Source organism: Chenopodium quinoa, unplaced genomic scaffold (genome assembly GCF_001683475.1).
Source record: "Chenopodium quinoa cultivar QQ74 unplaced genomic scaffold, ASM168347v1, whole genome shotgun sequence".
Taxonomy (NCBI): domain Eukaryota; kingdom Viridiplantae; phylum Streptophyta; class Magnoliopsida; order Caryophyllales; family Amaranthaceae; genus Chenopodium; species Chenopodium quinoa.
The window spans coordinates 2826229-2837085 of record NW_018743977.1 but is presented as its reverse complement, the minus strand read 5'-3'; the positions used below and the strand labels follow the sequence as shown (position 1 = coordinate 2837085).

General features: G+C 33.5%; 2 protein-coding genes across 2 annotated transcripts; one reads left to right on the top strand and one right to left on the bottom strand.

Annotated features, from left to right (window-relative positions):
- Positions 1-1563: 1563 nt before the first annotated feature.
- Positions 1564-3140, top strand: LOC110689790 (ethylene-responsive transcription factor ERF073-like). The gene is made up of 2 exons (XM_021866596.1): positions 1564-2080; positions 2192-3140. Exons 1-2 carry the CDS (start codon positions 1918-1920, stop codon positions 2914-2916), a joined length of 888 nt encoding a protein of 295 aa, XP_021722288.1. The 5' UTR covers positions 1564-1917; the 3' UTR covers positions 2917-3140.
- A 5777-nt stretch (positions 3141-8917) lies between these two features.
- Positions 8918-10261, bottom strand: LOC110689878. The gene has a single exon (XM_021866710.1). The coding sequence runs from the start codon at positions 10259-10261 to the stop codon at positions 8918-8920; it is 1344 nt and encodes a 447-aa protein (XP_021722402.1).
- Positions 10262-10857: the final 596 nt, after the last annotated feature.

Here is a 10857-nt window from a genome sequence, read left to right as displayed (position 1 = left end):
AGAACCCACCAAGTACACGTGTCATTCATTGATTGGTTAAAAAAAATTTTAAAAAAAAACAACCTAAACCCTAACCTAGCCCCACCACTGGAAACCATGCAACTGCCGCCGACAACCCCTAAACCCTAACCCAGCCCCACCGTTGGCAGCCCGAGCCCCCGCAAAACCCACCTGAGCCGACCTTTAAACACCCCAGCCACCGAAAAACCCACCTAACCCATCCTTAAAACACACCCCAGTCGCCGCTAGCAAGGGATAGGTTCCCAGACTAGGGTGGGGATCAGGGCGGGGGTCGTCGGGCAGGCGGGAGTCTGTGGGTCGTTGTCTGGGTGCTGGAGTCGGTACGGTGGGGGCATTGCGTGAGATGGTTGCGGTGGCTAGGGTGGTTTTTGGGGAGGAGGAAAGGGGGATTAGGTGGAGTCGGCGGTTTTGGTGGGGTCAGGGGGTTCCAGCAAAAGGTTAGAGGGTTCCGACGGTTGGCTTTGGGCTGTCGGCGGCTTTGGCAGGTGGTTCCGGTGGTGGGGTTGGGTTGGGTTAGGATTTAGGGTTTTTTTATTATTTATCTTTTTCTTAAAAAAAAAAAAATCGTTGAGTGACACGTGTCCACAGTGAGCCCCACTAACGGATTCCATCCAAGAATCCGTTAGATAGTGGTGAAATCAAAATTTTTTTGATTTTTTTTGTGGTGTTAAAATAAAAGTTTGAGATTTTGTGGTATTATAATCAATTTTTTGTGAAATTTGTGGTGTTATTTTCTACTTTTTCCTTATTTCAATTATCAATTTTTATAGCTCAAAGAAATATAAATACATTACTAACATTTTAAGTAAAAAGTGTCGTACAAGTACAAGGTTGTGGTTTTAAACTAAGGGATCGTTTGGTTGGATCATTTGGAATGGGTTGGAATGGAGTTAGAATCCGTTTCATCTAATTTTTTGTTTGATTAAGTTTTTTTAGTAATGGAGTCTCATACCCAAGGGTTTCTAACTCTCCCCCATACCCATGGAATCTCATACCCACCTCTCCCCCTAAGATTCACAATCCATTCTATGAAGGATAGAATCCATTTCAACAATAAAACCAAACAATTTTGGACTAGTATGGATTTTAGTTTCCATATCTCTTTAGTATGAGATTTCATACCAATCCATTCCAACTTGATGAACCAAACACCCCCTTAAGTCAAGTAAAAGGCCGAAAGACGCCTAGCTCATTAAAAAAAAAATCCAAATTGAGTTTCAAACTAACTATTTCGTATATGATAATACATATTAAGAAATTTAACAATTAATTATTATTGAATTTAACAATGTAATCATGATTGTTGATGATAGTTTGGCCCACAACAAAACGATCTGTTATGCAATTCAATTATTGATTTGTGTATCCAGGCGCACAATGCTCATTGTGTATCCAATGAACACAAATAAACATCAACTTTAGATAAACATAAGAGCCAAAAATGAATGAAATTGAACTACAAAATCAATTAACAAAGTTCATGTAATTTAACTCCAAAGTACATGTCTAATAAATTCCGTACCATGAAACGTTTCGATATAATACGTATTACCAAAAGATAAACTTGCCGGCCGCAAAAGACCAATTGAAAGTTGCTAGTCATACCATGACTAAAGAAATGGAAAAAGGGTGAAGTATCATACTTCGAAACCTCCTTTCTTCAGCTGTCTCCAACTCACTTATTATTTAATCTTTTCACCGCCATTATAAATACACTTCTTATCCTCTTTCTTCCCCTCATGTTTACATTTCACTTCACAACTTTTTTATCCAAAAAAACCAATAAAATCATTACCCTAATACAAAAACCTTTCTTTACAAAAAAAAAAAATTTATTTCTAAGCTCCCAAAACATAAACCTTTTACTTGTATTAATCTTTTTTATTTTTGTTTAAAATGTGTGGAGGTGCAATTTTAGCTGATTTAATCCCACGAAATCAAGGCAGATTTATCTCTGGTTCAGATTTCTGGCCTAATGATTTCATCTCAACTTCATCAGACAACTTCACTAAACAAGTTTCCTATCCTCCTCCTAAAAGGTCACTTTCCTCCTCTTCAGGTACTCATCCTTCTCTCCTTTTTCGACATCATAAAAAAATACACACGTTGATTGGTGTTATTAATTTATTTAAATCACGTGTTGATCGTTGTAATTAATTTTATTGAACAGGTAGCAATGCACGACAAGAAAAGCGGCCGAAAAAACAGAGGAAGACAGAATACAGGGGAATACGACAGCGGCCATGGGGGAAATGGGCAGCGGAAATTCGTGACCCAAGGAATGGTGTTCGTGTTTGGCTCGGTACTTTCAATACTCCTGAAGAAGCTGCTCGCGCTTACGATAAAGAAGCTCGAAAAATCCGTGGTAAAAAAGCTAAGGTCAATTTCCCTAATGAAGATGAACAACATTGTACTAACAATATTCAAGTAAACAACTACAATTACAACTACAATCCTCATTCTTTTCAAGCTCAGCAACAACAACAACAGTTCAACAACAACAACTGTGTTTCTCAAAGCCAAACAATTGATTACTTGTCGTTCGATTACTTAAACGGAAACCAGCAGTTTTCGTCAAATGGATTGGAATCAAGTATAGAGAAATCAACTGGGTATGGTTTAGAATCTGCTTACAATGCTCCGAATTCGGATGGAGTAGTGCCAGTGCCGAAGGCGGAGACTGCGGTGGTGGAAGAGGAGGAAAATGAAGTGCAAAAGTTGTCTGAGGAGTTGATGGCTTATGAAAATTACATGAAATTTTATGAAATTCCATATTTGGATGGTCAATCTGCGACTGTTCAGCCGTCGTTGGGTGGTTGTCTAGAGGGAAATGCTACTTTGGAGCTTTGGAATTTCGATGATGATGCTACTGTTCTCTCTGCTGCTTCTACTTGAAGATTGATTTATGGCCTTGTAATTGTAATTTACTAATTTTAATAAGTGATTTAATTTTTAATTGTGAAATTTAATTGAGAAAAAAAAAAAAGTAATTTTCCTTTTTTGTTGGTAGTTAGTCTACTAGACTATGTTTTTTAGGAAGTTGTTTCAACTTTATTTCAAGGTTTAAACTTTTTATAATTAAAGTATATGTATTCAGGTGAAGTGTTTCTATCTTTTTATCTTACGACTTGACATTTATCTTTCACATTATTATGACAGGTTGAATTGAAATTTTTTCGGCAATGACCTTATTTAGAAAATGTAATCAACATGATTTATAAATTATTTTCATATTGAATATTTCAATTCATGAAGATGCTTCGTCTGATCAGCCATGAGGTAGTGAAGTTTCCACGACGTAGTTTTATTCTAGGATTGACGCATTGATGATTTTGTATTTTCGTCATTGATTTTGTTTAGATATTTTAAGTGACTTCAATTAATTCGTGATCTCTATTATTTACAAATACAAGAATAGATTTTATGTAAAATTATACTTCATCATATATCTTTAATCAACAAATGTTGACTATTGACTTTCTTCAAAAAAGAAACAAAACAAGACAAAATGTTGTCTATTGACTCAATTTATTTGAGTGACAATTTCAAAGATATGTCTTGTTGGAAAAAAAAAAAAAAAAAAAAAAGAAAAGTTATGTCCAATTTACCTGATCGGATTTGATCTCTTTTTTATATTTAACCAAATTTTGGTCTGATCGGGTTAATTTAATAATGTAATCTAATTTGGTTTCTTTTTTATAATTTAACCAAATTTTGATCATAAATTTCTTAAAAAAAAAATTTTGATCATAAATCTAATCTTTTAAAAAAATGAATATACCTTTATATTTAGAGAGGTCTAACAGACTAATGTGTTGAATGAATCCAATGAATTGCAGTCAAATTAATAATGAGTGATGTTGGAGGGTAAAAAAATGGCAAAAAGCTAATAAGGTTCTGGGCCTACATTAGATAAGAGAACTGAAAGTGGAATATTAAGGTAAAATAAATATTATTATACAGATTGACACATGATTTTGACATGTACTTTTAAAATTAATACTATTTTAGATTATACAGTATATAAAGTAATTATCTAACGAATGCCCCAGGATGCTCATTACCAAGATCCTAAATAAAAATTCATCCTTAAGGAATTTATATAGATGGGGGTTATGTTTCAATGTAAAGTTTTATACGAAGTATTTGACTTAAACTCTAACTTAATCTATCATTTTTCCTTTCCAAAAAGAGCAATATTTCTAGTAATAAAATGTTAAAAGTAATTCAATGAATGTAGTGGTCGTTGAATGTTGAACACGTAGAATGCGATGCATGGTTGCATATTGGTGAAGCAAGTTGCAAGTGTTGTTCTCAGGTGCGCTCATAGTTTTGGAATTACGTCTTTGTGGGCGCTCACAGACTCACAGTTCCAGCTTGTGCTTAAACTGTCTTGTTTTGGACTTTAATTTATTCAATATTGTACTCTTACAGTATTACTAACAAAGTTACAAGTCAATCAATTTAATTGGCAAATTTAATTAAAGAAATAGTCAATCGTTTATTCGTTTACATTTTGACCTTCAACCCTTGTTCTAGAACAAAGATGAATAGATCATCAATAAATTTATTATTCGAATAAGCAAAGTAGAGCACTAGCATGGACTACATGTTTTTTTGTGTATTCCGACAAGTTTTGGTTGAAAGTTGGACGAGGCCGTAGGGTTGTGCTTGTGCAAGCCCGTGGGCCATGTTATAGACCTCGTGTTCAAGCAAATTGGAGTTACTATATAACTTGAATTAGACCTGATAAACGGGTCATTTGGGTTGGATATAGGTCGGGCAGTTTAAGTCGGGTTAATTTTGAGTCAATCAATATTCGGGTCGGGTCGGGTCAATTCGGATTTCGGTTCATTTTCGGGTCAATGGTGGTTTGGATCGGGTCGGGTATCGGGTCAGTGGTGGTTCGGGTCGGGTTGAATTCCAGTCGAGTTCGGGTTGGGTCAATCTTTATCTATGTCGATGTAGAAATTTAACCAATAATATATTATAATTATCAATAAATATAAAGTATAACAATTGAATATTAATAATATATTCATTAGACAATTCCAACAGTACTATATACACAAGACTGTATAGTTTCATATGTATGATCACTATAACAAGTGTTCCTAATAAAGTGGAACTCTTCATAAATTACGAGTATTAAATTACACGCACATTCCAACAATACTATACACACAAGACTATAATGTTTATGTTATTTTCGATAAGTGTCTATTCGGGTAAAGTAATTGCGCAGTTAGGTCATTTTGAGTATTTGTTAATTTTGGGTCAGGTCATTTCGGGTATAGTTCGGGTCGCTTCAGGTTTTGGGTCTGTTCGGGTCCATCAATTCGGGTCAAGATCGGGTCGGGTCACTTCGGGTTTCGGGTCGGATCATTTCGGGTATCGGGTCAATTTCGGGTTGGGGCAATTCGGGTTTTGGGTTAATTTGGGACGGGTCAATTCGAGTATCGGGTCAACTCTACTTCGGGTCGGGTATGGGTCGGGTCGGGTCAGTGTTGTGTTCGGGTCACGGGTTAGGTCATTCGGGTTGGGTCAGGATTGCCAGGTCTAACTTGAATAATAAAAATCAGTTTCTCACATTTTCTTTCTTCTTTTATAAATTAGTTTCCCTCATAATTTTACCAACATTTCAAAAAATTTCTCTCCTTATAGTTTTACCACTTTCTCTCTCTTACACTACCAAAATCTTCCAAATTTTTCTTGAAAAATAAATCAAAGGGGCTCTTAGATCTCTATTAAAACATTATATGTAAGAGACGAAATCGAGAAATCGAAGAAAATTTCTACAAAAGAACGACCAACAATCAAATTGTAAGTTGATGATTTTGTTTATTTTCCGAAAAAAAAGTTCAAACTATAACTTTTTATTTGCCTTATTTCAATAATATGATATTTCAGTTGTAGCAATTCATGATTTCTTATAATATTTATCATAATAATGATTTCTTATGATTATAGTAGAATGATGTTTGATATACTCTATTTTAAGTTGATTTAACTTGTGGTGTGTGTTATTAGCTTATAAAATTACTAGACACAAAAAATTAAAAATAGAGTTCAATTGTCTTAATATAATGGACAATTTTATCTATTTCATAGGATTATAGAAATGTAAATTTAGTTCATCATGGAGGTTTTTTTTTATTTTTATTTTTAAATGAATGTTCATTTTCGTTTTGAATGTTCATTTATACATTTATAGATTAGTATATGGTCATTCACATATTAATAGATAATCATTAGAATTCTTCACAGATCTAATAAGAAATTCAATTAGAGTTTGTAATCTCTCATAGTTTTAAATGAAAGTGATTTTTATAATAATAATTGCATTATGTTATTACAAAAGTTTTCCATAATTATAACATAATTTAATTATAGCTGTTATTTGGTGAATTTTTGCTAGTACATTTAATTTATTGTAAATGTTCATTTTAGATGGACTTTATGTTCATTTGTAGACGATTAATATTCAAATTATAGTTGCCAAAAAAATTCCAAATTATAATAACTAAAATTAAAGACAAATTATCAATTTGATTTATGAAATTGAACCATCAATATCATTTAATATTATTTATTTTGTCACTAAAAACTGTTATTTAACAAATTTTGGCTAGTAAATTTTAATCTATCATATCGTAAATGTTTGTTTTAGATGGAAAAAATATCATTATAGATGGAATTCATATTCATTTGTGATCTTTTTCATATTAATATACGTATATTTAAATATGATACATGTTCATTCTCTTTACATTACATGTTCAATTTGATATTGAAAGATGTTCATTTGCAATTTAACACAATATTTATTTTATATCTAAACATATTGATTTAGTTTATACTTGTTCATTCTCATATTAAAAGATATTTGTTTCAATTTTTAATAATACTTGTTTATTATTATATTAAAAAATGCTCAATTAAATTTTTATATTTGATTCTCGTATTAAAGATGTTCATTTGACTTTTGGTGTATGTTCATTTTTGTGTAGAAAGATGTTCATATAGATTTCAATACTTGTTCATTCTCTTATTGAACTATGTTCATTTTCTGACAATGTGTTCAAATTTGTTTTTGTAAATGTTTAGTTAATTAATTATCCTGTTTTGTTTATAGTGTATTTTGATTGTTATTAACATTTTCCTTTAACATATTTTGATCTCTTATTGCAGGACAATGAAATATAAAAATAAAAAAAAGTTAAAGACGGTTACGTATATATTGAGCATAAGATATGTACTCCCTCCGGTTTTTTTTTTTGTTTTTTTTTATTTTTTTTATAAGGTAGAGTTACTATTTTCGTTCGGTTTTTTATAAGCTAGAGTTCCATTTTTGGAAATCTTTTACAATTTAATAATATATCTTCACCCACTTATGTCCCCACTCTTTCTTACTTTATCATTTCTCATTCCTCCAATGGTCCCCACTACCTCTCACACCTCTTTACTTTTCAATAAAATAACAACCTTATCTACCCCACTAACATCTTATTTTATTAAACCTCCTAAAACTCTGAGCAATCTCATCTCTAGCGTATAAAAAAAAGGGGGAGAGTATAAAGGACAGTGGCGGAGCCAGAATTTTCCTCGTGGGAGGACGAATTAAGGACATTATATAATTTGACAAAACCCCTTTAGCAATTTAATTTATATTGAGATATATAATAAAATCAATTACCTTTTCCCAAAATTCCTATTACAACCAACAATTTAGGGTTGCAATTTGAGCAATTATTAAAATATTTATGTAAATTGCTATAGTGAAGGAAGGGAAAAAAATAAGGAATTGTTTTATAGATGAATAGAATTAAAAAATAAAATAAAATAAAATAAAATAAAAAACATATGTATGAACTCTGAAGTAGGGAAATGAGCAACGAAAGAAAAAAAAATATTATAAAATAGAAATAATAAGAAGGAAAAAGAATGCTGGATACAAGGATTGAACCCCACATAAAGCTCTTATAAAGAACACGATCACTGAATCAACCTATTTTCTTTATTATTGTGTAGCGAACAACTGTTTATAACTATTTTTTTATAAAAAAAGGGGGGGATAGTTGTCCCCCCTTGTCCCTGAAAGATTTATGTGTTCGTTAAGTGTAATTACTAAATATATCATAGATCAATATTATGGAGATAATAAGTTTATTGTTTTAGGTCGTCATTGGCTGTTGTTAGATATGATAAATGATTTTTGGACTAGTCAAATAATCCAAAGCCCAGTAGAATGGATTCTATAAGATCACACATAAGGATCATGAATTGAATAAAGCATGAAACCTATTCATGGGCCTCGTAAGGTAATGACAAGCCACATAGACCACTCTCAATGGTGAGCAAAAAAAATGCTCACCCACTCTCTCTCTACCCACTTTCTCTCTCAACAAATCACTTTTGCTCATGGGCAAATTTTTTTCACATTTTCTCTCCCAATGGTGAGCAAAAAAAATGCCCACCCACCACTCTCTCTCTCTCTCTTACTTTTTCAATACCCCACCATTACTTTCTCTCTCTTACACAACACTTCTTTATTTATTTATTTCATTTATATTTTAACAATGTTACTCCAAATAAATAAAAACTAGTTTAAATTTGTGTAACTTATTTTTTTATTATAGTCTTTTTTATCGTTAAAATTTGTCGTAAAATTAAGTACGTTATATAAAAAAAATTGTAAAAAAAAGCTCCAAATTTGTTAAATGTTTTTATTTATTTTAAAAGCGGTACAATACTAGAAACCAATTACATTTGCAACGTCATGCGTAATTAAACTTAGGAAATAAAATAAACACAACAACTAAAAAATAACTCGACTGCGTACGGAAAAGTAGCTACGCCATAGTACTTGGCTTTATTTAAGTCGTCTAATTTCTCCCTAATTACGTGGCCCGTATCGTTGCCAAATATGTTCGACTAAATCACATTTCAGAGATAGATGAATTTCTCTGTCACGGAGGGAAACTTTTCGCTGTAGAAATGCGTTGAAGTCAAAGTTGGTAGGTCGGCCTACGTTGAATTCAAACGATGGCGTTGTAGATGTTGATGCTGGTGTTGATTCTTGTTGATCTTCTTCGTAAAAGGCTCTTAGAACTTCGGCTCGAGTGTAGTTGTGGCGCTCATCTTCAACAATCATGTTGTGCATAATGATACATGCTTTCATTATGTCTCGCAGTATGTCCTCATCATACGCCAGTGACGGTTTTCGTATTATTGCAAATCGAGCTTGCAAAACACCGAATGCTCTTTCAACGTCCTTTCGAGCAGCAGCCTGGTGGTCAGCGAACAATTTATCTTTTTGAAGTTGAGGGGTTGTGATACCCTGAACAAAAGTTTCCCACTTCAGATAAATACCGTCGGCTAAGTAATATGCCATGTTGTATTCATGGTCGTTAACGGTAAAATTTACCGGAGGAGCTCGACCATGCAGAACCTCATCGAACACTGGGGAACGGTATAAGACATTAAGGTCATTACAAGATCTAGGAATCCCAAAGAAGGAATGCCATATCCATAAATCCTGATCTGCAACGGCTTCCAGTATTAGCGTTGCTTTCTTGTTCTTACCGGCGTACTGCGCTTTCCATGCCGTTGGACAGTTCTTCCATTCCCAATGCATGCAATCAATGCTGCCTATCATGCCTGGAAAACCACGCAGTTCATTTTGATGCAGTATTCTGGCCAATTCATCAGTTGTAGGGTTTCGCATGTACTCGGTTCCGAACTGATCAATGGCCCCGGTACAAAAACGTTGAAGGGAAACTCGAGCGGTTGACTCACTGATCCGAACGTATTCATCCACGGCGTCCGCAGCCATGTCGTAGCCTAACATTCTTATCGCCGCTGTACATTTTTGCAGAGGTGATAAACCTAACCTTCCAGCTGCATCCCTACACTGCTGGAAGTAAACATCACCTTCAACGACCTTGTTCATTATACGTACAAACAAAGGTCGTTGCATACGAAATCTTCTTCTAAATTGGGTGGTGTTGTACACAGGATTATCGGAAAAGTAATCATTAAACAACCTGGCATGTCCAATTTCCCTATCTCTTCTATTCGTACCCCCTCTAGGTTTTTTTGAAGTGTGTTGGGATTGTGTTTGGGGCATGAGGACAGATGGGGGTTGGTATGTGAAGAGTTCATCAACAAGTTGATCATATTCTTCAGTATTTGAAGAAGATGAGCTTGAACTTGAGCTTGATGATGGTCTAGAATACATCTCGTATTAATATTGTTACTTGATGAATGGGTGTGGTTGTGGATATGTGCCATGCCTACTATATATAGCAGAAATATCAAATGAATATGTGGTTACAAATCTAAATGACCACACCAAGTAAAGGAATCAAATTTTCAACCACGGAATAGGTATACTATGCTAGTTGACAGTGACAAGTCTTGAGTGCAATAATGTAGGTATCAATGGCACAAAGGTAAAGCATTCTGATAAAGTTAATATAGGAAAATGTGGCTATACAATGACAAAGATTTATTGAAATTATGTCGGTATCAATGACACAAAATTAAAGCATTCTGATAAAGTGAAATCAGAAAAATGTGACTACACAATGACAGAGATTTAAAGCAATTATGTCAGTATGAATGGCAACTTAAATCAACTTGTTAAACAACTTGTCATTCAATATTGGAAAATCAGAATACAAGTGTACATCTTTCTTACATTGAAATTAACCACACCACTAATACAACTTAAAAATAAATGACTAAATTGCGCTTAATAAATAAAAGACTACAACCAAACATGCTTAAAAGCCTTGTAATTTACCCAGTAAAAAATTCTTGTACGACTCTTCT

What these genes read in the sequence shown, in the direction of transcription:
- LOC110689790 (XM_021866596.1), top strand. Translation starts at nt 1,918, where the DNA reads ATGTGTGGAGGTGCAATTTTAGCTGATTTAATCCCACGAAATCAAGGC. An exon ending in GTCACTTTCCTCCTCTTCAG is followed by an intron (nt 2,081 to 2,191) that starts GTACTCATCCTT and finishes TTTATTGAACAG; the next exon opens with GTAGCAATGCACGACAAGAA.
- LOC110689878 (XM_021866710.1), bottom strand. Translation starts at nt 10,261, where the DNA reads ATGTATTCTAGACCATCATCAAGCTCAAGTTCAAGCTCATCTTCTTCA.